Source organism: Micromys minutus (assembly GCF_963924665.1).
Source record: "Micromys minutus genome assembly, chromosome: 25".
Taxonomy (NCBI): Eukaryota; Metazoa; Chordata; class Mammalia; order Rodentia; family Muridae; genus Micromys; species Micromys minutus.
The window spans coordinates 40359876-40387702 of NC_137960.1; the positions used below are offsets into that span (position 1 = coordinate 40359876).

General features: G+C 41.3%; 1 protein-coding gene across 2 annotated transcripts in view; it reads right to left on the bottom strand.

Annotated features, from left to right (window-relative positions):
* Positions 1–27827, bottom strand: part of CDK19 (cyclin dependent kinase 19) — a 118777-nt gene that overhangs the window by 26433 nt on the left and 64517 nt on the right. Inside the window, exons 3-4 of one of the 2 annotated variants that reach the window (XM_080937620.1) lie at positions 14496–14606; positions 12781–12921 (exon numbers count right to left, since the gene is read on the bottom strand). In XM_080937620.1, coding sequence (XP_080793746.1) covers positions 12781–12921; positions 14496–14606 — 252 coding nt within the window. Of the gene's footprint in view, positions 1–12780; positions 12922–14495; positions 14607–27827 lie in introns of those variants that run through there. The other variant, XM_080937619.1, reaches the window with a different exon arrangement.

A 27827-nucleotide genomic window follows, 5' to 3' on the forward strand; every position in this document is an offset into this window, starting at 1 on the left:
AACAAAAAAGAATTTAACCATAGCAAAAAATATATTTTAATAAAAATCCATATGGAAAGATGTTTGACCTATGTCAGTAGGAGCACTGCAGTGGTGTTTTATCCTAGTGGATCTGTTCAAAACACAGAAGCACGCCGTGCTGACTCCGTCCAGTTCTAGTGGAAACACACTGCACATGTGCTTAGAAAACAATTTGGTATAATCTTGCAAAAGTGAGTAAGTGAATCACTTTGAATCAGTAATTTCCCTTTTACATAATACCAGGGAATGTTTGTAACACAGTTCTTCATTTTAAAAAAAATTACTGAAACACAAATAAATGCACGGTTCATTTTGGAAGTATTACAGTGCATGAGAAAAGAAAGTCTTAAATGGTATCTATAACAGGACACCATTTCATAGCTTAAACTCAAGCAGAGATAAATGTAGTATTTAAGCTTACGCACAGTGAGATAAACCTATTTTTAGACTGAAGAGAATAAGTGTTTCAAAATCTAGGCCATCTGCTAAGTCTTAGGGGGAGGAAGATCCTGGAATAGGAGAGAACAAAACAAGCATGGTCCACTTGATGAGCGGCAGGCTCGGAACAGGTCGTGGCATTTTATGCTTCTAGAATACACGAGTTTTGCAAATATTTTTTGCATGTGCATATTATGATGGTGGAAACAGGGTTAGGGTTGAAAGGCACTGTCTTCAAGGATTTTAAGCATTATTCTGTACTCTGCAGAGAAAGCCCCTTTGAGGAGGTAACATTGGGAATGGGGTCTGAAGGCAGTGTGGGAGGGAGCGGATCACCTAGATAGCTCAGGAGAAAGCCATCTAGGCAGAGAAAGAGCAACTTTGAGTATCTAAGGCAAACACACCCCTGGTGATTTGAAGGACCATGCTAGTTATAAGGCAGAATACAAGGACGGTAATTATAAAAAGGAAGCCAAGGAAGGGCTTGTTTCCTGTTTCAAAAGGTTCCACGTTTTAGCACAAGCTCTTCGAGTAACAAAGTTTGGATACACTTTTGAGTCTGTATTCTCAGAGTAGTTGAGGGCTGCCACAAGAGGTGCAGGTGGGCAAGGAGTTTGAGAGAGGGGAGGGAAGCTGGGAAAGACGAGAGGAAAGGTGTGCATTTAGAGAGCACAGAGCCCTCTGCGTGGCTGTCAGATGTAAACGAGATCTCAGGCACTGGTGGTCCAATAAGAATAGTTTTTGTTCAGCTACAGAAGGCAGATGTACTAAATTAAGTTAGTGTAACAAGGCACACTCGAGGCGGACTGAAGACCGTAAGTAAAAATGATTCTCTCTGCCAGGTCATCCTATTGCACAAGCCATTTGCACACTAGTTCCTATAATATTTGTAGTTCCTAAAGTTTGAGATTTAAAGCACTTTAAAACTCTAAGAAATGATAAGTACAACAAAGCCTGTGACCTGCAAACAACAAATAGCTTCATAAAATAAATAAAATGCAAGAACAGGAAGTAGGCTGGTACTACTTAGCTCTATCAGGAGCTCTTGTGATCAGGGTATGTTGAAAAACAAAGCTGACACAATGAAATAAACCCACAGGGAGCAGGAGGCTCCAGAGTGTCTTTGTGATGACGTACTGAAAGCCATGAGAGTTTCTAAGGGCTCCATGTACTGAGCAGAAGGCAGGGGCAGCAGCTGGCTTAGAGCAGGAGTGGCCTACCAACTCTTGTTCAACCTAAGAAAGGAACCCAGAGTTTGAGCAGCATTCACAGGAACTAGAATTACACAGTCATCTTTCATCCTTAAAGTGAGATTACCTGCTGTCCCCTCAAAACAAGTAAATACGTATACCAGTAAAGTATGTTCAACTCTTCAGAGTATTTTCTCACACTTATTAAGATAAAAATAATCAGGGTATAGAAGGCTATGAGACAGGGCTGACAACAACTCTATCCAATTCTCAACATTTCATACTGGATTGTGTCTACAAGTATTTAATTTTCAAAATACTGACTTTAATAATTAATATATTTTATTTGTTATTATTATTAATAATAAAAATTGAGGTGTTCAACACCCAAACCTAACACAACCACCACAAACCTAAACAGACAAAAAAAGCAAACCAAAATTGTTCTGACCCAGTTACATCCCAATTAGCACAGACCACGCTTCACCAAAACTCTTCCTCTTCCTGTGAACACAAAATGCCAGCTGTGAAAGAAAGTGAGACTGCTGGGCTTGCACACTTTAGTTGCCATAGAAACGGCAGAAATGGCAGAAGCTGGATGCCTCAAGTTATCAGCAATAAAATCAAGCAGACAAAAAACAGAGCTACAGGGTTTTAGTTAAATTCTATAATAAAGGCAAGTCATGAAAATGTGCAAGAGTAACATGATAATACAGTTATTCCACTAATATTCTGCAGAATTTAGTAATTCTTAAACCTACACAGGATACCTTACATGTATTCCTGATCAGCTTTTTCTTTTATAGGATCAATTATTTCACAGAGTTAAATTTAGTTCAGCTACTTCGTATATCATAAATAGAGCAGCCACAGCGGTCCACAGCCACTGCACTCCATTTGCTCCGCATTCCCTACTTCAGCATATTTGGGAATCTCAGTTTCTTAACAGCACCAAAGACCAAAAGACAGAAACACAGTGACCCAGTCCTGAATGATAGGGACAAGGCATCAGAGTTGAGTTGGGTCAGTTTGTCTAACAATGGACAATGCTGGCCTGATAGTAATGTCTACAGCTATGCTTTCATTTAAATGCGGTGTGATACAATCCCCTCACATCTGATACAAACCCCAGGACATTCATTTCTGCACACTGTTCTTCATTGTTCCCCTGAACAAGTAACTCCCCAAGAGGAAGTGCTGTGCTTTCTTTTTGTGAGCAAACACAGTAGTCATTTGCAGACATTACCCTACCATAATTATCTATATACTAAAACAAGCTCACTAATTGGCTAGTTGAGCATTTAAAAATACAGCACGGCACCGCAGTGACTAAACCAGTAATCCCAGCATCTGGGAAATGGAAGCTAGAGCATCAGGGTTCAAAGTCTTCCTTGGTTACTTAGCAAATTCGAGGCTAGCCTTGGAAAGAAGAGCCAATCTCAAAAAAATAAATGGAGATTGCTGGACATGGTGGAGCACTCTTGGGAAGTAGAGGCAAATATAACTCTAGGAATTCCAGGATAGCTGAGGCTACCTAAAAGCAAAGCAAAACAAACAAATAAAAACCAAAGAGAAAGGAGTGAGGAAGAGGGATGGAAAGACAGAGGTCCAGTGTGATTTCAGGTTTGCAGACATTAGAACGGAACCCTGCCATACACTAGTTGTCTAAGGGACAAAATACGAACAGCTAAGTTCCCAGTGATGAGCACTCACGATCCACCTGGTTATGGGGTTAGGCAAAAAGTGTTGTCTGATGGGTGATATCCCAATTTTAATAGAAGTATCAGGAAATGAGTGAACACCTAAAATATACCGAGATTATTTCTGAATATGTTTTAAATTTTTGGATTCTATTCCAGGGTTCCAAAAATCAATTGTACACTAATCAAGTCTGCTAGGTCTCTAATTTCCCATGTATCTTAAAAACAGATCATCTCCACAAGTACCACAAACTCCATTCATCCAAGATTAATTTTCCCTTCTCCCTAACAAAATTCTTTTCCTGGTATTTCTTGGTCAACAAAAGCAGAAGTGTGACCTTGGTCTTGTCCTTAGGCCTTGAAATGCTCCTCAGCTTCTTAAAAACTATTTGCTACGGCCTTTCCTCCTCTTCGTTCTCATCAGCTTACCTCTGAGTGTCTTGCTTTCTCACCACACACAACTGCAGCTTGATAGAGCTGCGCCCATGGTTCCTTAAACCAGCTCCATAACTCTACTAAAAACTTGACCAGCCAGGAAAACCCACATTTTATACAGAACAAGTAGGAGACACCATAACTGGTCTTCTTTGCTTTTTTGCCTTTTTTCTTTTCCAGTGATATCAACCTGCTGGCAGTTTCTTAGTCTACATTTTTATTGGTGCCATTTCTTTTCCCTGAAATGCTCCCAGATCCACTGCTTTCGCCATAGGAACTTATTTGTGTGTTCCAAAGCCCTCATCCCAGCTGCTTGGGTTCTACTTCTGTGTTCTCAGTACTGTATGCTGAGATCCTTAAGTAATGTGTGTGCATGGGGTGGGAAGGGAGAGGGAGAAGGAGTGTGAGCGGCAGGAGTGAGATCCTTGTTGCTCATAGCTAGGTAAGCGTTCTCTGTGAACTACAACCCTGGCCTGTGTATAACTTTCCCAACAATGGACCTAATGAGGAAAGAAGTTATCTTTTATTCATTTTTACATTCCCAAGTGCTCAGAAAACTGTCTAGTACATATTGGGTACAATATAGGGTAAAAGACTTGTTTATCCAGAGCACCTCGCAATTATTTAAAATGTATTTATAATGTATCTGTAAGCAAGAAAGCCTTCCCATTTAAGTTTCATGTCTATAGCTGATGTAAGCTATGTATAATTTAGAAACAACCTGTAATTATGAGTATATGACTAGTTTCATTTTACTTTAAAACCAGGCTACTATTATCTGTAATATATCAATTATGTTAATCCAATTTTGCTACTCACATTAAACAATGCCTGCCAACTTAGCCCTGCCAACATTTAACAATGCATTTCTTTGTCTGCCTTTTAGAAGTAGCTGTAGGCCTGAACAGCAAAGATACAGTTTTCTTTTAACAAGAACCAATAAAAAGCAACACTATTAAAAAAGCTCACTGCAAAAGAAACACATGGCTCTGGAAGGCTGTTTACCTAATGCACTCCAAAGTCCGAGGAGAAAATATAACCACTGTATACCCGCACACTGCATTCAGTCAGCATTAACAAGTACACCACACAGAAACAACAAAAAGGTTTCTATTTATTTACATCTGTGACACTCATTCAAATAAAATTAACTTGGAAAAAAAAAAAAAAAAGACCCTGTTCCAGGGTTTGCCGAAGCCCTTACAGTCAAAGCCCCACCTATGGTATTGCTTCTTCCTCTTTTACTTTTTTATTTAATTTAATTTTTAAGTGTGTGTTTTGTTCATTCTTATACAAAGAAAGGAAGAGTATCAGAGAACAATGGGCAAACAGAGCTCTCTTATCTAACTCAACACTCAGGCCTACCAGAGAATGCAAACCTCCCAAAGACATTCCCCAGGCCAGTCCTGGGAGGGCCAGAGCACTGAAAGTCTCTAGGTATACTAACTTAGTCCCTTGCCTCTGCAAGTCTTCTACTCAGAAGGCTCAAACGACAGTTTGTTCTCCCAAAAGGACCATCACAGGAGACCTGGAGAAAACAGTGTCAGTCTTACATGAGAGATCTCTGCATGCTCAGTAAGAGAGCTAAACACTGTCAATTGGCTGGAGAGATGGCTCAGCAATTAAGAGCACTGACTGCTCTTCCAGAGGTCCTGAGTTCAAATCCCAGCAACCACATGGTAGCTCACAATCATCTGTAACGGGATCCGATGCCCTCTTCTGGTGTGTCTGTAGACAGATACAGTGTACTCACATAAATAAAAATCATAAATAAAAATAAAACCTTTAAGAAAAAAAAAAAAAAAAACACTGCCAGTGGTGGTGACCATCTGGGTAACTATTTTTTTTACAACGTATAAGCTGGTAATTAAAGCAGAAATGGCATTTTATAGAACTGCCATCAAGAATGAGTGCCTAGTTCAGTCTTAGTCTTCGAAGCCTTAAGGTTCTTGCCTTAAGGTCTGTGGCCTTTGGCTTTGTCTGCTTTTTGTAGTTATTTTTATTTTTGTTCTTACGTGTCTGTGTGTGTGTAAATGTGCACACGTATACCACCTGCATGAACTCCTCCCATCTTCCTTAGAGTTTCTAGTACTATGGCTACAAACAACTTAGGGTGGGAAGGGTTTAATTTCATCTTGTAACTCTTGTGTCATTCTTCCTCACTGAGGGCAGTGTGAGCAGAGCTCAGAGCAGGAAGCTAGAGGTAGAAACTAGATCAAAGGCCATGGAAGAACGTTACTTACTGGCTTGTTCCCTTCAGCCTACTCAGCTTGCGCTCTCATAGCACACAGATCACTTGCTCAGGTATGGCACCGAACCAGTGGGCTGGGTCCTTCCCTTCCACAACAATCGAAAATAAGAAAATGTCCAACAGGCTTGCCTACAACTCTACCTTTTGGAGGCATTTTCTCTATCGAGGCTCCCACTTCTCAGATGATTCTACCTTGTGCCAAGTTAACAAAAAACTCACCAGCACACACGTATCTCACCCCACTCATGTCTGGCTGGCTAGGTAATGCTGCCCCCCCACCCCAAACCCAATGTCACGCATGCACTCGAGCGTGTGCGCGCGCACACACACACACACACACACACATTTTCTCAGTCTTACCCCTAAGGAAGGTTGTGTCCAGGAAGCTGTTCCTTCCCATGCTTAGATCCCCCAACCCTGCACTGTTGTCTAACGCTCCCCTCCACTTCAAGCCCAACCACGGCCCTAAGGTGCTCACTATTACACATAATTCTTCATGGGATTTTGAATTCTGGAAACTTCCTCTGCCATTTCTGTTTTTTATTTATCAGAATGTGTTCTCGTTTTGTCTCAGTTGTGACAAACCTGACTAAAGCAACAGGGAGAGAAAGGTTTGCCTGGTTTTCTGGTCCAGGTCACAGTCGACCCATCATCTTAGGGAAGTCCACGCAGGAACTCAGGTAGCTTACAACATCGCATGCAAGCCAAGCCCAGAGACAGGACGACAACTGCTTGCTGCTGCATTGGCTTTCTTCACTACTCTAAGTTCAGAACCCTGCCCCACTTACGATGTGGCAAGATGACATTTAAAACTAACACTGCTGAACAATTACATCCTATTCAGATAAGTACTATCTTCTGTAGTAACTCTCTTTAAGTACAATGTTAGCTTAATAATCAAATGAAAATAAAAAGTCATCTGACTAGCACAGCATTCTTGCCTCCAGAGCCTCTCAAAAATATCTCACTTAAGAGGGAGGAACTAAAACTAAGCTGGTCAAAGCACTTACTAATTTTGATGTTAGTTAACTTTTTAAATTTCCATATTTTAAATATTAAGACTTGGCAAAATATTTGTAGTATTCAAATGTAATCTACAGGAAAAATGAACTAATTTTTAAACCTTTAGAAACCAGGAAGGATGCTTCACATACTTACACCTGCTCTCTGCTTAAGCAGAAAGGCTAGAAAGGGTCAGGCTGAAGGAGGCTGGGGAGGAGGGCATGTCTGGAGTGTTGGTGAATTAATAAGGACTGTCCGAGATGCCTACAGAAGGGCAGGGAGGAGGAACTCCGAAGCTCGGCACTAAGGTAGGGAGCCAGCTGTATAACATAAACTCCATGACCTCTGTGCACAGGCAAGGGAACGGAGGCCTACGGGGCAACTTAGAAACTGCTCTCTGAAACTTTATTTTAAAAGATTAATTTATTTTTACCTGTATGCACGTTTTGTCTACATGTATATATGTGTACTACATGTGTGTGTGGAACCCGAAGCACCAGATAAGGTGTAGATCTCCTGGAACTCGAATTAAACAAATACAAATTCAGCTCACTTGTGTGTGTGTGTGTGTGTGTGTGTGTGTGTGTGTGTGTGTGTGTGTGTGTGTAACTACTCAGAATGAAAGTTGAACTTGTAGGGCAGAACTACAGTCTGTAAGGAGGAGAGCCAGGACAGGCTCGAGCATTCACTCCCATCTTCACTCGGTAAAACCTAGAGCTGAGGGGGGTTGAGTTCTGGGACAGGAGAGCAGAAAGGCAGTCTACTGGAGATCACACATGCTGCTCACTCAGCAGCAATGCTCTGAAACTGAGGGTCAGTGACCCTACTCAGTACCACACTCAGCCAGCATGCCTCCGTCTTTGCTGAAGAATACTGTCAAGTGTCATAATGCTCTGCAGACATTCTTTTCACGTACCTTACGAGCACACACAGTAAGAGAGCACCAAAACCCAATCAGTGAGGTATGAACTCTGCTCTAAGAAGCACACCATTGTAAAAAGCCTCCCAACTACGTGCTGGCGTTCCTCCAAGGCCAGAGCAGCAATCCCATGAACACGAGTCATCCTGCATTTCATCATCTTACTCTGCGCTGCATCCTGCTGTAAAATTAAAATACAGCTTTCTCTCTAACTGTTTACAGGCTTCAAATATTTATAGTCTTATGTCTTTCCTTCACTGTCTCTCAGCCAAGAGAAATACATTTAGCTCTTTCTCCTTCCCTTTTAAAGCCAATTCCTCAATTCAAATAATCTTTTTAGTGGTTTTAGAATTCTCTGCTTTTGTATTACATTCTAGGGTCTAAATCATGTAACTGAGATATCATTCCAGACATAAAAAAAGTTAAAAATCATTTTGAGGATCAGTGTTCTGTATATGAACTCTAGAATCTTAGCTTTTAGCTACACTCAATTCGCTCTCGTTATGTATCAAGCTGCAGGTTTATATTTTTTCTAGTACTACACTTGCATGATTTTCCAGGTTCCTCCTATAAAATAATCAGCTAAAGACGATGAGTACAAAGACACAGTTGTGACTCTCAGATGGTCTAAAGCAATGGGAAACAAAGCAGTTAAAGGCCTTCCAGGGTCTCATACAACAGTTCTGGTCTTCAGCCCACTACAGTAGATTTCAAATAACTCCATTTCCTTTTAATAATACACTCTTATGTTATATTCTTTACATTTTGCACTGATGACAATGTAAATGTATGGGTTAAACACGCCATTTCTGCAAATACTTGGGCGGAAGCAGAACAGTTCGGTCCAGATAACAGGACCAGAGCCAGTGGGAAGGATTGGGGAGATGCTCCAGTTCCACTAGAATTACTTACAAATGGTGGAAAGTAACAGTAACGGTGTGGACCGTGGTAGATCAGAACCTGTGCTCCCCCTATGGACAAAAAAGCATTCTGTAGGCAGTGAAGAATTCATTCTTTTGACCACGAAGTTTCAGGTCCTTAAAACAAACCAGCACTCCAAACCCCAAAACCATGCATCCCAAATATTTTTGTTTTTCTTTACACTACACCATTTATTCCTGTTTGAGCCAGGCAGAATCCATGTTCTTTCTGAGATAATACAAGTGCCTTCTCACCTTAGAATTTATTTGAAATTTTATAACCAACATTCCTTCCCTCACTAAGTTTTTAAATTCTGTGTCAAAGTCCAACTCAAATTCTACCTCCTCCCTGAAACATCACCTCCTTCCCGCCACACACATGTGCACACATGCACACACGCACGCACGCACACAGTAGATTTTCTTGGCTTGAATAAGCAGCACTGAGTCTGAAACTGAGGACCTACTGTGAGGCAGATAGGCCGTGTTGAGAACCCTGATTCTCAGTTGAGACTGTAGAAGTCCTGGGAACGGTGAGTGAGACAGCAGGTAGCTTCCTGGACTCCCGAGAATCAGGCACCCTTGCCATAAGCACCACACTGTCCCTTTGGGCACCGGCCACACAGGTCACGTAAGCTAGGCAGAAGCTCCGGGCAGAAGCAGGACCGACCCCAAATATGAAGACAAGTTCTTCCTAAGCCCTCAGGCCAAGCCAATAAGAAGTACTGGTTGTCAGACTGAATCATTTCAAAACTGTATTTATACATGGAAGCTTGGGTTGAAAGTAAAAAGACGTGTAAGAATCATTCCTCCACCTGAGATCCTTTGTTCTAAAGAGCTGATAACACCACTGATTGGGAAGAAATTTTCTCTCCTGAAGCTTCTTGCATCCCACACCGAAGCCTCTCATTGGCTCAGTTCAGCCTGGCCTGGCACCCCGTGTCTGCGATGGAAGCAGCAGAAAGAGGGAAACAGCGAAGCCGGTCTCCAGGACCCAGCAGCGAAGCAGCAGCTGAGCTGGGTTTTCTCCCTGCTTACCTGAGCTGGTGCATGCCAGCCAGACCCAGTGGTGGAGGTGGCAGAGGCCACCTTATCTATAGCCAGAGCTGTGTGAGATTTCTGGCACCAGGACCCACAGACCCCCCCCCCCCCATCTGTATCCCTGTGTTAAAACTATTGCTGCACAGGCAAATCATGCTACTCAAAGGTACCACCACCTTGGGAGGGCCCTGATACAGGCCCATCTGTATCATTCCCATTTTTCTTTGTTTTACACAAATAATAAAAGTTCATGGAGGCCAGTGTTTCAAATTCTGCTATTTCTACAGTATTTACTGTATACAACGAAGAGTTACAGTGTGGAGATGATCTGAGACAGCGGTCCTCAACCTTTCTGTGCTACAACTCTTTAATATAGTTCCTCATGTTGTGGTGACCCCAACCATAAAATTGTTTTTGTAGCTATTTCATAACTGTAATTTTGCTATTGTTATGAATTAAATGTTTTCTGATGGTCTTACAGGACTCCTGTGAAAGGGTGTTCAACCTCTAAAGGGTTTAGAACCACTGATCTAAGCTATTTATATGACATAAACAAATATCATACAAGAACAAACAAAATATAACAAGAAGTAATAACAAAGGTTATCTCAAAATTGAGATGGATTATAAAAATAAGCTTAATTTTTTAAAAAATTATTTTGTTTTATTATATGTATTCACACTTTTTTCTGCGTGTATGTCTGTGCACCCTGTGCATGCTTGGTGCCTGTGGAGGCCAGAAAACAGCATCCAATCCCCTGGAACTGGAGTTATAGACAGTTGTGAGCTGTCATGTAGGTGCTTGGAATCAAACCCAGGTCCTTGGCAAGAGCAGCTAATGCTTAACTGTGGAGCCATCTCCAGCTCCAGGCTTTAAATATTTCTGCTGAGCCTTGAAAGACAAGTACTTCTGAGTATGTAGAGACAGGGCCAAGAATAATAAGACAAGGAAATGCAAGCCATTAAGGCAAGCAATCTCAGGACAATATAGGAATAACCAATAGCAGATGGTTACAGGGGTCAGGGGAGTGTCTGAAGTCATCAGAGCTACATTCAGTAAGACCCTGAACTTACTCCAAACTTCCTAAGCTAATAAACAGTCATTTGGTCTATATGGACTGGAAAGACAAGGACTGTCAGAAGTTAGTGGAGTGCACACAGGTAGAAGCCAGCGCCATGATGAAAGACAGATGTAATAAAGGCCTGAACAAGGAAGGAGCACGGGGAAAAAAGCAGGTAAGGAAGAGAGAATATAAACACGACAATGCCATGTTCTAGATGTAAGTCTGGATGCTAAGAGGAGGCTGGCGCCATAACCAAGAGAGAGGGCACTGAAGAAGACACCAAATAAACAAGAAAAACAGAGTCTTAGTCATACGGTTAGTGTCCACAGACCATCAGAAAACTACTCCACTTAGAACAGTAACTCTGTAAAACCAGAGGAAAATGCTCAAACCAACCCTGAATAAAAGATTCTCACTAATGACTCAAATGTGACTGGAACCTTGAAAATACAAGATTTAAGTGCTATCCATGTGGTGATTCCAGAACAATCTCAAGTGCCTCTGCACTGTTCTAAAACATAGTAATTTACTGGTGATAAATACAGAACTGGAACGCTGGGAGACTTAAAGATCCTTCTAATTCTTTAAAATGCTAAATGAATGACTGACCTGTAGTCACTACTATTGGGCCACAATTCACCTCCGACGCCACAGCAAGAGGTGATTGGGCCAGACTGGAGTCCAACTGTCCAGGTACCAGGGGTAGGGATGCTGACAACACCGTATTCATGCACTCACTCTTCTCAACGAATAACTCTCCTCAGTTAACAAAGCCGGAATCCACCTACACCAACCCCTACCATTTCTGGATCTAAAATTCACAAAAAAACTAAGAACCCAAAGTATTATGAAAGGAAAGGTAATGCCTGCAACTGTAAAGGCAAGACGATTACCACTGCCCTGTGCCCTTGTGTTTGTAATAAATAAAAATAACAGTCTAACCTGGAAATCAAGGTGAATTCTTTACATATAAGTTGATTATTAGTGAATGTTTATTATACATATACCAAATTAAAATATAAGACCAAACATTTGCATTGTGGTGAATTTCCCTAGTTAAGTATGTTCTAGCTATTAAATGCCTTTATTTACTATTAAGTAATATTGATAACAACATTCTTTTCATCAGAGGTAATATTATTTAAGCCTAAGAGGACAAAAACATAGAACACAACTTTCATTACTAGTGCTTTTACATAAGGAACAGTTGAAGTGAAGTCTACCAGCTTTCCATATTGACCGAGCACTAAAATTATACACTAATAATGTTAAAAATCAAACTGTTTACAGCCACGTGCTGACTTAATGAAGTAAAAGAGACTAAATGTTCAAAGATAATCTAGTTTGCTTGGTTTGGATGGTTTGAGCCAGGGCCTTGCTATGTAGCTCAGGCTGGCTGTAAACCATCCTACTGTCTGAGCTCTGGGTTACAGCGTGCACTCCTGCACTCTGTAAAGGTTAAACGGGAGGGAGGAAGAGGAGAGACGGGGGAAGACATCTTCACTGTTTGCCTAGCTGTCCTGGAACAAGAACAGTCCTCCTACCTCAGTTTTTCATGTGCTGAGATTATTATAGACAGGAGCCACCACTGCGTATCTCCCAGTCTTTTGCTTGTAGGTTATAGGTAACTTTTTAATCCCTCCTTTTGCCTGTATTTACAATTTTTCTTAGCTAATGTTCTATTATAATTGTGTATGTGTACACAATCTATACATAATGTTCTATTTATCACTGTACCAAAATGAATGATTTTGTTAAATCTGAGAGAGAAGTGTTGATTTATTACACCCAATGCTTACCAGGTCCCTGTGCAGCACCCAGTTGGCGTGGAGGTAATGGATACCATCAAGAATCTGGTACAGCAGCGACTTAACCATGGATCTTGGTAACTGCATGGGCTTTTTATTCGCTTTTGATGCACGGTGAAACTTAATAATATGCTAAAAATTAGAAAATGAAACATACTGTAATACTATAGTCTGCTCATATCTCCACCAAAACCCCAACAGAATCAAAACTGAAATAAACACTCTGTTTTACAATTACCTTTTAAAGTTAATGACACAAAATTTTCTGAAAAATAAGGTTGTCCAAAAAATGTATTTTGGGTCTACAGTCAGAGTTACTGAAAACATTAGGAATTTTCACTAAATCCCTCAAAATGGGGAAAAGGGTAGATATTCAAATGCCTGTCTAAGAACAGTGCTAGTGATGTTATGCGTGGGGGAGGGAGAAAGAATGGCAAACTGGTACATAAAAAGTCAGTATGTTAGGTAACATCACTAACAAGGGTATGTATGCATTGCCCCTCGAGGTTAGCATTCTATGAAGAACAGTACAAAGGAAAGCAGTACCCACACCACATCTTCATTTTCCACCAATGTGGAATGTGAGTTATAAAATATTGTAATGAAAAGAAGGAAATGCCACGCCAAGTCTAAGTCCCAGCCTATACCTGCACTCAAATCCCACCCGGTCCTATGAAGAACAGCCAACACTCTGAAGCACTCTGAGCCCAGCATCAGCCCCTATACTCCTGTTAAAAGTGAGCTAGCTATACATATTATCAGGAAGCTTTGTAGAAGTAAAGGAGAATTTTTTAAAAATGAAAAAAAAAAACACTTTGTTTTGGGATAGGGGCTCGGGTTAGCCCAGGGTAATTTCAAACTCATTATATATATTCAAGATGACCTTCAATTCTTGATTCTCTTATATCCGAATCTCAAGTACTTAGATTACAAGTATGCATTACCATCATGAACAAAAAATTTTTAATTATTATACTCTATTTATGTGTTTTCTGTGTATGTGTGCATGTGTATATTTTCATTTGTGTGCACACATGCATGGACTACCAGGCACACATGGAGATCAGAGACAACTCACAGTAATTGGTTCACTCATGAACTTTCTAAGTTCATTCAAGACTTTATAAGACTGTCAAAGTTATTCTTATTCAAATCTTTTCATTTATATGGAAGGCAAACTATAACATACGAAACGAAATTTATCCATAATTTAACTGTCACATTTGGGGTTTTTTTGGTAGGCTCAGAGACAAAAATGTTTAAAATGCTTTAGTTAGGAATTGGCTTTTCCCCCTTTTATGTATTGATAAGGCATTCTAAAAACTAGGTACATACTTCTATTTGGTTGACCCAGTTTTAAATACCAAAATATGGTAAGAGATCAACCTGAACTTAACAAGTACTCACAAGTATGTACTTGATTAAATGTGTGTGCCCTTCACAAAAGGAACCAGTTATCACCACAGGCTTCTCCACACTGTCCTTAGCCAAGTGCACGAGAGCAAATTCTTATTTCTACGCATTACAGATATCATCATTTCAATAAACCTCCGCTTAGGACTCATCTTTAAAAGCAACATTTGCTAGCTGCTCCGAACTGTGAACTGCAGCAGGCTTCCTTTTCAGTGCGTGAGCGGTACACTCTGCTTGCACACGTGCCCCTGTCTACATAAAATACCCGTCTGGACAGAGGAGTTCAAACTCACCCAAAGGTCATGCTCTGCATAGTCAAACAGCAGCCACACCTTCCTGTCGCTGTGAGATAGAAACACCTTCTGCAGTGCGATCACGTTAGGGTGCTTCAGTTCTCTCAAAAGCTGAAGAGGGGGAAGAGAATATTACTTGATTAGCAAGGAGGGGCTGCGGCTGAGAAGGAGTGTATTGCTCAGCCCTCAACAGAACTCTTTTGAGACAGGTCTTACTACAGTCCTGACTTAGTTCCTAAATGATGACAGGTATGCACCACTGGGCCTGGCTTTGAGGTAAGCAGCATGAATAGGGAAACAGCTTTCAAAGTACTGTGATGATAATACCTTTCCGGTCCGTGTGTGTGTGTGTGTGTGTGTATGTGTGTGTGTGTGTGTGTGTGTGTGTGTGTGTGTGTGTGTGTGTGTGTAGACAGACAGAGGGGGCGGAGAGAGAGAAAATAGGGCCATTTTAGATGATGAAATGTAAAATGATAAGTAAAATTAATACTTACACTACTGGGGAGACATTTCAACCAGTAAAGTGCTTGCATTTTCCACTCTAGTGTGCACGGGCTATGTGCTTATGTGCACTTTTAAGGACTGGAGTTGACAAGTGCTGGTTGTGAACAATTCCCAAAGTCCTATATGCTACAGCTTTAGTCTCCACTCCATGTTGGAATCAGGAAGTCGTGGAATCTTTAGAACACACAGACACGTGGAATGAAGGAGGGTTGTTGGAGTTCTGCCCTTGAAGGAGATACTGGGCCTCTGGACCCTCCTCTTCCTTCTCCTCAGCTTACACCCCAAAGGCACGAGTATTAACAGGCCTCTGATGCTACGTGCTCGGGTTATGAGGTACTATGCCATGACATGCTCTAGGCAAAAGGACCAAAAAGAATGGCCTGAAATTTCTGACACAATAAACCTTGGCATGTAGTAATCGGAGTATCTCAAGTATGTGTCACATACACAAAACCCGACTCACATAGATGTCCTGTACATAGAAAAAAATACCTCACAGGGTACAAGCTTCAAGTTCCACCCTGACAAAGAAGCGGACAGGCCAAACGAAAACTCATCGCCTGCACATGACAGGTAGCACTGAGAAAATACACAGACACAATGGCCTGTCTCAGACCACTCAACCGGATTCAGAGTTAACGGGCAGAGAAACCTCTTGTCTGTTTGTTCTAAACACAGGAACACAGCATCCATGTTTACACAGATCTATAATCATAGGCCTACTCAGGAAGTTGAGGCAGAAACATTTTAAGTTCAAAGCCTACACACACACACACACACACACACACACAAGACCTAATTATGTTAGTCCAGTCTGGCTTTGAATTTGTGATCCTCCTGCCACAAACTTTCAAGTGCTGGGGTCAAAAGTATGTACCACAGGGACTGGAGAGACGGCTCAGCAGTTAAGAGCACCGACTGCTCTTCCAGAGGGCCGCATGGCAGCTCTGAAAGTCCAGCTCCAAAGGGCTCTGACACCCTTCTCTGGCCCTCACAGGCACTGCATGCAGCTGGTACTCTGACATATATGCAGGCAGAACACCCATATACATTTTAAAAAAAGCTAAAAAATAAAATTTAGAAAACAAAATAAAAAACCAAATGTGAAAGACAACATCTATCTTGGTAAGCAGTTTTTGTGTCTTGTAATACTTTTGCTGGATTTTTTTCCTTTTTAATACCTGTTTATCAAATACTTAAAATGTGCACAATGATTATATAAGAATGTTTACTCCCATTTAATTCTAATAACAACTGAAGTCCTTCCCCCTTAGGTGGGAAGGAAAAAGGAGTAGATACTTAGCTGACAGTGTCCACCCCCAATGCTATTGGCTGAAGTAGGGCAGCTCTTTGCTTTAAATGCTACATTAGTCACATGTTCCTAGCCAATAACAGGATCAAATGAAGCCCCCCCCCCACCCCAGCCAACACACAATTCTAGGAATTAAATGGAGCATCAGTCACAATTAAAGTTATCAGAGTTGGACATGAGCGAGATGGAGCAGAATGACATCAGACTCAGCGTGGCTGAACCAGGAGGTGCGTGTCTGTGTTAGCATAACTCATCCTAGCAACTGTTTACATCTGCCTCCCTGTCAACCACGGACTTCTCGGACAAAGGCTAATTGTAATTTCCCTGTGTCCCTGGGAATGGCACAATCCCTAGCACACTGAAGAAGCTTGAGGATTTTCTGTCTTGGTGATCTCATCTACTTTATGGAATTTAAATAATACGTATGCAAACAATCTATACATGTGTCTACCTCCTGCCCACATCTCTCCCCTAAATGCAGCATCTCTACTCCCGTGTCTAATGGCTGAGGTGGTACTTTTAGCTTTCCCTGTCTTCAAATCCATTTGCTCTTCAAGAAAAATGGCAAAAGTAATCAGGGAAGCAAGGGAGGAACTTGATCTACTCTGTTCTCAAGTATCACTTCCTGACGAAGTTCTCCCTGGCCCCCTATTGAAATTGTAATCAGCTCTTCTCTGCTTTGCTTTCCAGCCAGTACTATGATTTTCACAAATAAACTAAAAATTGTTTTTGTCTTCAGAGTTAAGGGTAGACAGCAGGAGCTGGTCCGTAAATCCACACTGCAGGTCTGACCCCAGTGCAGAAAAGTTCTGTGTACTGTGAGGCCAGGTCTGTGCTGTCCAGCATCTCTGAGTTCCCTTGGAAGAAGTTGGTTATGCCTCAATTTGCATATTCACTTCAATATTCCTAACTTGTAAGCACGCCTGTCCTTTCCCTTTGAATAATTTATAGCCTCAGCTTGGTTTCTTCATTTTTCATCTTTTCCAAAAAATTATCTTTTAACCATTATTGTACAGATACTTACTTAAATTGACATCGTTTTTTAAGTTTATTGTCATTTTCTATTAATAGCAAAGCTTTTTGTTAGTTTTATATAGCCCTGGTGCTCAGAATGCCGTCTATAATATAATGAAGCACTCAATAGCACTTGCTGAGTGACTTAACCCCATTGAGCCAGCACGATTTTTATGCATGAAAACAATAAATAGCCTTGTAAATTTTTGATTTTTTTTTTACAAACTATCCTCTATTAGAAAAGTATTTTGAATGATTTCTTTTAATTAAGATATATTCCACTAAAAAGTAGGCATACATGTGGTATATACGGTGTCTTCCTCAACTGTCTCCACTTTCATTTCTGGGAACAGGTCTCTTACTGATAGCTCACCAACTTGGCTAGGCTGGCCAGCTAGCAAGCTCTGGAAAAGCTCATGTCTCAACTTCTCCAATACTGAGATTACAGAGACATGCACCTACAGCTGGGCTTTCCAGGGATTCGAACTCAGGTCTTCATGCTTGAGAGATAAACTTTATCAACTGAGTCATCTAACCAGCTCTCAGACGTATTTTTAAGACAAGTTTACAAATGCAAAACCAGAAAAAACATTACACAAAAGTATGTTCACTACCCTCACTTGATTGCAACAGAACAAGTAGGCCTTCTATAATTATTCACAGAACAAACAGAACAGCCATGAACAACTCAGTGTTCAATAACAGCAAAATGGATAATTATGATATATCCACGTGTTACAGCTTCAGGTATATACACTAAAGGTTTTTTTTTAAGTGTGTGTGTGTGTGTGTGTGTGTGTGTGTGTGTGTGTGTGTGTGTGTGTGTAGTATGTTTATGACTGGAGTTACAGACAGTTGTGAATGCTGGCTTGGAACCCAGTGGAGGTCCTCCGGAATAGCAGTGTATGCTCCTAGCCACAGAGCAATAGCTCCAGTCCAACTACACACTTTTAATGAGACATAGAATGTAGATGACAATCACTTTTTGAAAAGGCTTTTGTAATAAACATTATTGGTATGTTAAGAAACATCACCCATCCTAAGGACAGCCCATCCTCTCTAAAACACAGTATGTGTGGTTATCTAGAAAGGATACAATGAAAGGAGAGGGGCATGGCCTGTTTCTTGGTAAAATCCTATTCTGTCAATGGACTTTAGTCTTTTGTTCCACAAATATTTGCTCCACACAATACCTAGGCAACATATGGTGCCACCAATAGCTTTAGATCCATTTAAACAGCAGTTAAGTAGCTACGATTTTCCCATGACACACACTGAATGCTAACTGCTGTGCGACATACTCAGTGTGGTAACCCAATTACAATGCAACCTTGTCAAGATGTTCAATGGACACATCTTCTAGACATGTCATTATAAAAAGTACCCACTTTTCATCATCCTAAACACAAAATCTAAGTTAGAGCTCTAAGCATCTGTCTCTATGACACTATCTAAGGTCTTTTCTGGAGCCCAGGATTCTTTACCAAGCTAGACTCCAGTGTGCATTTCTATTTTCACCACACTGCTTGTGCTGTCTACAACACTCCCAATTTCTATTTTTACCCACAGTGCCTTTCGTGTTGTCTATAATGTTCCCTTGGGTTCCAGACTCTTTTTTTAAAAAGGACTTCTTAGACTCAACTTATTATTCCCAAAATAAATTTAACTTTCTATTCTTGTTTTTTTTTTTTTTTTTTTTTTTTTTTTTAATAGCAGTATGGCTCACAGGAGCATCAAACTTTCTCTTGGGTAAAAACATTATTTTAGAAAGTACTGACTATATCAAAATTTAAAACAACATAATACTGAAGTAGTGAAGCTTATAGTAAATCAGGAGAACCGCGTAATTTCACTGGGGAGTGATCCTAAGATGAGTTAGTGAGAGCAGTGGGACTAGCCCCTCTCACCTCTGACAGGCCTTTCCAAAGTGTATCAGCCACAGCATCACCTGCCAGCAGGGACACATTCTGAAGCTCGTGCAGTAATCTACCTATACAAGTTTCTGTAACAAGTAAGTTCTATGCAGTGATTAGGCATACAGACACAGTGCCAAACTCTTGACAAATTATTGTTACAACTCATAACTACCATTACTTGCAAGAATATTAAGAAAAAACAAGCACACAATTATCTATGTAGAGTACCTAGCGTAAGATAAATGTCTGATAAACAGGAGCTGTAACTGTACTTAAGTTGAGAAAACCTAACCAAGTGTCAGTTCTGCCCAGCCCTCCTCAAAGCCAGCCACATGGGGTGTAGATACATCCATGTGGGGTGTAGATACTCTACAACTAAACTGAAGGGCAAAGAGAGCCAGGATGCAACCCAAGCAAAGTGGCCTTCAACAGGCAATCAGCAGAAGCTAGCAGGCTGTGACTGGAGGGCCACTAAGGGCCCAGAGAAGCTCTGCATTGTTAGGCTTTGTTATAACAAGAGAAACAACATTTTAAAAATACAGAAAACAGAAAAATATACAGGAAAATGAGCGTTTACTCAGATTTCACATATTTCAGACTGTTTCCTAATTATAGCTCAAATTAACATGTAAAGACTCTAGTTTTTAACAAAATTGAATTCTAAAATATTTAGTAGCATGTAACTATGACAAAATGTCCTTCTAGCAAATGAGCATGGCACTGCAGCAGTGACCACAGTTCAGAGTGCCTGCCACCTATGATACCGCACCTAGTAACCAGTGTAGAGCCATTATCAAGCAGACTGAAGAGCTGGGTCAGCACTTCCTCCCAACCTGCACATCACTGACACTGCAGCTCCCAGACCTGATCCCAGCATTCTTCTGGGGAGGAGAAGGGGTTGAACTGGGGTGGAGTGTGAGACAGGGTTTCTCTGGGCAGCTCTGGCTGCCCTGGAACTCACTCTGTAGACTAGGCTGGCCTTGAAATCAGAGATCCACCCAACTCTGCCTCCTGAGTGCTGGGATTAAGACCACTACCACGGCCACCGCCACCAGGCATCTGTATGCCTCTTAAAGAGCTGGAATCCTTATAAAAATTTGTCTAATATCCTCTAGAGTCTGGAACCAAATTTGACAAAGTACCAGGGGCTAAAAGCAAACTAAGTGAAATCCAAAAGACGACTGCCAAATTTTAGAAATACAAAACTATAACCACACACCCAAAGCAACCCCCCAGGGAGGCTTCTGCTGGTCCGAAGTGGGCCCTGAAGGTGGAATGCTGCTGGCAGTGCTCTCAACGACAGTCTAGGCTCACTGGAGGACTACTTGTCAGTAAGCATTTCAACGTGGCATCCTCAGAAATCTCATCCAGTGGTCTCTGTCAGAAAAGCCCTTACTTCCATTACCCACCCACAATGGGAACTACTTTAGACAAAGGGCAACTAGTTCCTAATTAATTCAAACAGCACCTGCTAATTCCAGGCTGATACCACCCACACCTCCTCCTGCCACTACCTGTTACCATAAAACGGACAAGGCTTCCCCACCTGTTAGATATCCCTAAATAAACCATCTTCCTACCGACAGAATGGTCCAGTTCAGTGGTTTCACCATGCCCCTGCTTACAACTTTAACAGCTTTTCCAGTAATTCAGGTGCCTACTAGAGCTATTGAATCACAGAAATAAGCAATTACAGTGCGACTGAGTATTCAAAGTGCAAAGCCAACATCAGCTACACACAAGTTTGGGGAATGGCCAAAGCTGTACGTGATTGTCTCAGCAATAAGGGGGGGCATTCAAAATAACTCTGCCCTTGTATAGAACATGCAAGATGTCTTTCTTATATGTCAATATAATTAAGAATTTTTAGAGGTCTGCCTGCTGCCAGGCATTACCAACAAAGGCCATGCAGATGTCTGAGAGCTAGGCTGCCACCAGGGACACAATGATATCCAGTGGCTGAGTTGAGCTAGCTGCCTGCTTGTCAGCTGTGGGACTATGGTGAGTTGGCCCCACCCTTGCCTGGGCAAGGACAATTATTATTCAGTGGTATATTTTATATCATTTTTGAGATCAGTATCAATATTGCAGTTCAACAATATAGTCCTGAGTTTAAATATTTTGAACTCGAGCTAAGAGACAGCTCAGTGTTTTATAACTTTGTTGTCAAGCCTGAGAACCTGAATTTGTTCCCCGAGACCCAGATGAAGGAAGAAAATCAACTAATGCAAGTTGTCCTCCGAACTACATACCAACTGAGCTCCCACCCAGATCTAGGACTTTGAGTTGGCCCATCCCAGTATTTACCCCATCTATGAGCTGCTGGAACATATGAAGGGACTGGTCCTGTGGTGGTATACACTTTTAATTCCAACACTCTAGAGGCCAAACCAGGCCAATCTCTCACGTGTTTAGAGTTGTCAACAACAGTTCTGTGGTTTCCAGGAGAAGTAACGAACACTGCAGGATCTTCTCCTCTTCCTCATTCTCTTGACCACTTTGGTTAATTACAGAGAAACAAACAACCAACCAACCAACCATGGCAATTCCAGCCAAAAATGAAGCATGAGAGGGAGGGGGGTGTCATGTGGAAGCCAAGGTTAATCTCCCATGCTGTTCCATGGGTAAAAGGTACTACTGTTTTTAAATATCTCTTTTACAGTAGAAAGACTGAGGAGGCTAAAAGGTGACGTACCTCATCCAAAGTCACACAGCTAGCAACAAAAGCGGTAAAATAATTTCCTTTTTCTCCATTCCCCTCTCCACACCTTGCAATGACACCTTCTGCATGCTGGACGACAGTTCACCACTGAGCTACATCCCCATCTAAAGGAAATCTTTGATCCCATAGTTCCAAATCCTACCCATCAATATACATATACACAAAACATTTTTCACCACCCCAAACTTATGGCCAGTCTGTTTTATATAACACAACACAATATAACAAACTTTTGCTCAATAACCATCCACTTTAATAAGCAGTATTACTATTACACTGTCTGGGCATAAAAGATAGTTTTAAATAGTATATTCAAACTAATAATATGAAAAATAGTATGTTCCTATGATATATACATTCAATATCATAGGAATTATAATGCATACCTTTATATATTTGCTTAACTCTTTAATATAAAAACAGAAAAAAAAGGCCGTTTTCAAGTTGTAGGCAATTATTTAGTTTCTAGCTACTGAGGGCTAAACGTAAGCTCAAGGCTTCATTACTGGACAGTAGCATACATTTCCCTCACCACAGTGAGTTCCTACTGGCAGCTTGGTTTAGACCAGTGCTTTTCAATTTTCCTAATGCTGTTACCCTTTCATACAGTTCTTCATGTTATGGTGAGCCCCAACCAATAAAATTATTTTTCTTGCTATTTAATAACTGTATTACACACATGTAATAACTATAATTTGCTACTATTATAAATCATAAGGTAAAAACATCTGTTTTCTGATGGTCTTAGGCAGCCCTGTAAAAGGCTTGTGACCCACAGGTTGAGATCCACTGGTTTAGACTGTGCTAGCTAGTCACTGTTGTGTTCTTAGAGAAGGCAAAGGCTGTTGATCCACCTGTTATTGCTTCTCCTGGACTCTATCTGCAGCATACAGGATCTTATTCTGAGAGCTGCCTCTCCCAGGCCGACAGGGACATTACTAGCTGACATCACTGCTCCTGTTGTCTCCAACCCTATCATCCTACCTCATCTATTTGTAAGAGTTCTTTTTTTTTAATTGGATATTTTCTTTACTTAACATTTCAAATGTTATTCCCTTTCCCAGTTTCCCCTCTAGAATCCTCCTATTCCATCCCCCATCCTCCTGCCTATATGAGAGTGCTCACCCACCCACCCACTCCCTCCTATCTCCCTGTCCTAGAATTCCTCTACACTGGGGCATTGGCTGTGGGTGCCCTTGCATTTGGAGCACAGATATTCAAAATTGAGAGTTCATCTTGGTAAATTTTTCCTTTGATGATTATGAAGTATCCTTCCTTATCTTTTTTGATAACATTTGGTTGAAAGTCAATTTTATTCAATATTAGAATGGTTACTCCAGCTTGTTTCTTGGGGCCATTTGCTTGTAAAATTGTTTTTCAAACTTTTACTCTGAGGTAGTGTCTGTCTTTGTCACTGAGGTGTGTTTCTAGTATGCAGCAAAATGTTGGGTCCTGTTTACATATCCAGTCTGTTAGTCTATGTCTTTTTATTGGGGAATTGAGTCCATTGATATTAAGAGATATTAAGATATAGTGATTGTTGTTTCCTGTTATTTTTGTTGTTAGAAGTAGAATTATGTTTGTGTGGATATCTTCTTTTGGGTTTGTTGCAAGACTGTTTTCTTGCATTTCCTAGGGTGTAGTTTCTCCCTTGTGTTGGAGTTTTCCATCTATTATCCTTTATAGGGCTGGATTTGTGGAACGATATTGTGCCAACTTATTTTTGTCATGGAATATCTTGGTTTCTCCATCTATGGTAATTGAGAGTTTTGTTGGGTATAGTAGCCTGGGCTGGCATTTGTGTTCTCTTCAAGTCTGTATAAGGTCTGCCCAGGATCTTCTAGTTTTCATTGTCTCTGTTGAAAAGTCTGGTGTAATTCTAATAGGTCTGTCTTTATATGTTACTTGACCTTTTTTCTCTACTGATTTTAATATTCTTTCTTTGTGTTGTGCATATGGTGTTTTGACTATTATGTGATGGGAAGAATTTATATTATGGACCAGTCTATTTAGAGTTATGTAGGCTTCTTATATGTTCATGTTCATTTCTTTCTTTAGGTTAGGAAAGTTTTCTTCTATAATTTTATTGAGCATATTTACTGGCCCTTTGTGTTGGGAATCTTCCCTCTCTTCTATGACTATTAACCTTAGGTTTGATCTCATTGTGTCCTGGATTTCCTGCCTGTTTTGGGTTAAAAGCTGTTTGCATTTTGCATTTTCTTTGACTGTTGCATCAATGGTTTCTATGATATCTTCTACCTCTGAGAGTCTCTCTTTTACCTCTTGTATTCTGTTGGTGATGCATGCATCTATGATTTCTCTTTTCTTGATTTTCTACCTCTAGGGTGTTGGAATAATCATCCCAACTCATGCATCCACTTGGGGTTAGCTACTCTGCCTGCTTGCATGCCTTGACCCTGGGAGAGATTCACGCCCCCCTTTTACTATGGTAATTGGCCCAGTCACAAGCCTGGCCTTCCTGTCTCCAGCTGCCTCAGCTTACAAACTTCATCCTAGGGGGTAACTTCCATCCAGCAGCTAGGAAATCTGCATACCTCCCCTGTAATTACCTGAGGGTATAATACTGGGACCCCTGTCTATGTGAGGGTGACTGCAGGCTGTCCTGAGAGAAGGCAGTTCAAGATGGAGTAAACTTTCTGGTAATATGAATAATGGACTTGTGTCTTTCTTTTAAACCCTTAGGCCTTCACCTGGTTCGGAGTAGCTGTTAGTGGTACAGGCACCACAAATGGAGGCCCACATCGCCTCCTACACTAGGGTTGTCTCCCTTTGTGATTTATTGTTTCTATTTCCATTTTTAGATCCTGAATGGTTTTGTCCAATTCCTCCTCCCATTTGGTAGTGTTCTCCTGTATGATTTTAAATCCAAATCTTGTGTTTCAGATGTGATGAGATGTCCAGGACTACCTGTAGTAGGAGAACTGGGTTCTGATGATGTTAAGTAGCCTTGGTTTCTGTTGCTTATGTTCTTGTGCTTGCCTCTCATCATCTGCCTGTCTCTGGTGCTACCTGCCCTGGCTGTCTCTGACTAGAGTCTGTCCTAGAGATTCTGATTGTGTCAGAACTCCTCAAAGTCCAGGTGTCTCTGTGATCCTGTGATTGTGGGTGGAATCCTATGATCCTGAGTGTGTCAGAGATTTTGGGAGTCAAGCTGCCACTGAGATACTGGAGTGTGACCAAGTTCCTGATGTCCTTGAGTGTGTCTGAGTTCCAGTGCTCTTGGGTGTGTCTGGTTTCCTGAGAGTCTAGCTTCCCCAGTGATCCTGAGGCTGTTAGCATATCTGTGTTAGCATATCCTATGATTCTGTGGTCCTGGAAGTGCCACAGCACCTGGGTAACAGACTTCCTCTGGGTCCTGTGGGACTGGATGTGGAACCAGTGTCCAAGGTCTGCTCAGGGCTCAGGTTCAGACCAGAGGGATCCGGGCCACTGGCTGGGCAGGGGTGGTAGTGGTGGTGGTGGTGGTGGTAATGGTGGTATTCCTGTTTCTCTGGATCCTGGGGAACCCAGTTACTCCGGGTATTGGGACAGATGCTGTGTCCTTCTCACCTGTTGTCCTGGGCATGCTAGAGCACCTGGGTGACAGGTTTCCTTCGGGTGTTTGTAAGAGTTCTTTAAGAGCACCGTTTCTAACCAATCTTCTAAGAAGTTTCATTTTAATGTGCTTCTGGCAACACGATAACACTATCAATGTGACCTTTCATTCTGAAAGGGTAATATAAAATCGTCTCATTCTTCCATTCAAGCTGTTTTAACAAGAAAACAACTAAGATGGTACAGGATGAGTCACCACCTTAGACACAAGAAGCTGAGCCACAAGTCTGCTGACCTGAGCTAATCACCCAGAACCCACTTTAAGGTAGAAGGAGAGAACTGACCCCACAAAACTATGCTCTGACCAACAGATGTGCATCACACAAACATATACCATACACACACTAGTCATAAGTTTCTTAGGTTAAACTTGTTAAATTTGACCGAAACTTAATACTCAGGTAACAACTTGATAGTTCAACCGGCTCTCCACTCTTCTATTTAAAAATCTGCTTAAGAAAGAGGTAAGGAGAAAAGCTTTGCCTTGTCCAAGACAATGCATAGAAAGTGAGAAACAAAATTCACAGATTCATTAGGTAAAAGAAAACTAGACATTACCCAGGACCCTCAGTTTTAGCAATCCAATTTCTTAGGGGCAAAACAAAGTGGTTTTTCCAATTATCTATGGAAGAAAATAAGTATCAACCTTGATGCAATTATAGAATGGAGATATATAGGCTAAGATGCAGGGATTCTATCCAATCCACAATGTGGGCTTTGAGGGATTGTTTGGTTTTGTGTCCCCCCCCCCCCCCCCCCCGTTGTTGTTGTCTGATGGTTGGTTGGTTTGTTGGGGTTGGTCTGGTGCTGCTATGCATTCAAATGCTAAATACTGGCTCCCAAAATCTAGTTGCAGTCCTGACAAGTACAAATACATCCATCAAATATCTGGTGTTAAACCTTGCTCATCTATCTTCTCTGACTGGTTCAATGAAGGTGGCTGACAGCCAATTACTGGGGAGAATAGAGGTAGGTGCAGCTTCAGGTTCCACATAGAGACCACAGAGAGAGGGAAGGAGAAGAAAGAGCAGGAGGTCTCCACTAGACAGGATGGACCAGGGAGAGAAGTGCATCCTAAAGACAGACTGATGGACCAGAAACAACTCTGGTGAGATTCAAACAGCAAGTAACTTGGGGAACACAGCTGAAAAATAGCCAGTCCAGTGTTGAAAAAAAAAATTTGAGGGTGAATGCCCTGTAATTGTGCTAAAGCTGATTAAATAAATCCGTAGGACTAAGTCTTGATTACTGGGGGCACTAGCGAGGTCATATTAAGAACTAATAGAGTTAGTTATTAAATATCTTATAACAACAGTTTGTTTTGTTGTGTGATGTTGTTGTTTTGAGTCAGGGTTTCTCTACAGAGCCCTGACTGTCCTAGAACTATGTAGAACAGGCTGGTTCAATCACAATTCTGAATCCAGTTCACAGTCATGGCAGAAAACATACTTTGAGGAGCTATCATGTTCTTGAAATTCCTATGTATGTCAGGTACAGATACAGATACATCATGTATGTTACTACAAACCGTGTCCAAAAGAAAACATCATATGAGCTCGTCATCCAAGTGCTGGAAGATACAAGCCAAGATACCGTTAGAAAACACAGTTCTCCGTAAATGACTATATGCTTCACTTTAATTCTAATCTCAGCACTCGAATCACCACTTGAGAACCCCCAGAGGAAGCATAAATAATACAAAAACAGTAACTTTTAAACAACCAAGTCTTGAGGCCGTCTCAATAAGTTTATTGTGTGAATCTTGCCAACATGCTTTGTCTAACGGCCAAGAAGAGGCTACAGGAGATCTGCTCTGGCTTGTCAGCAATGCACATGGGAAAGCGCTGAAACCACTGTGCCTGTCACAGTCAGACCTGACTCACTATCCAGGTCAGGAGCCAACCACACTGAAACAACTCTCAGCAACGCCCCTAGGGCATCAGCCAAAAGACAGCAAGTCTGGGTAGAAATAAAATAACTCCTGTCTAAGTCTATGTGAGCTACAATCTATAACAAACTACCACACACAGGAGACCTGCAAACACTTATTTCACAGTTCTGGAAGCTAGGAATTCCAAGATCTAGTTGCGAGCAGATCCAGTGACTGTGACAAGCGACTTCCCCTCTCACTGTAGCCTTGTGAGATGTAAGGAATCTCTCTGGTCATTCTCATGAAGGAACCAATTGCACACTTACTTTAGTGTTAAAATTTCAATGTGAAAACACTCATGGAGACACAAATAGTCAAA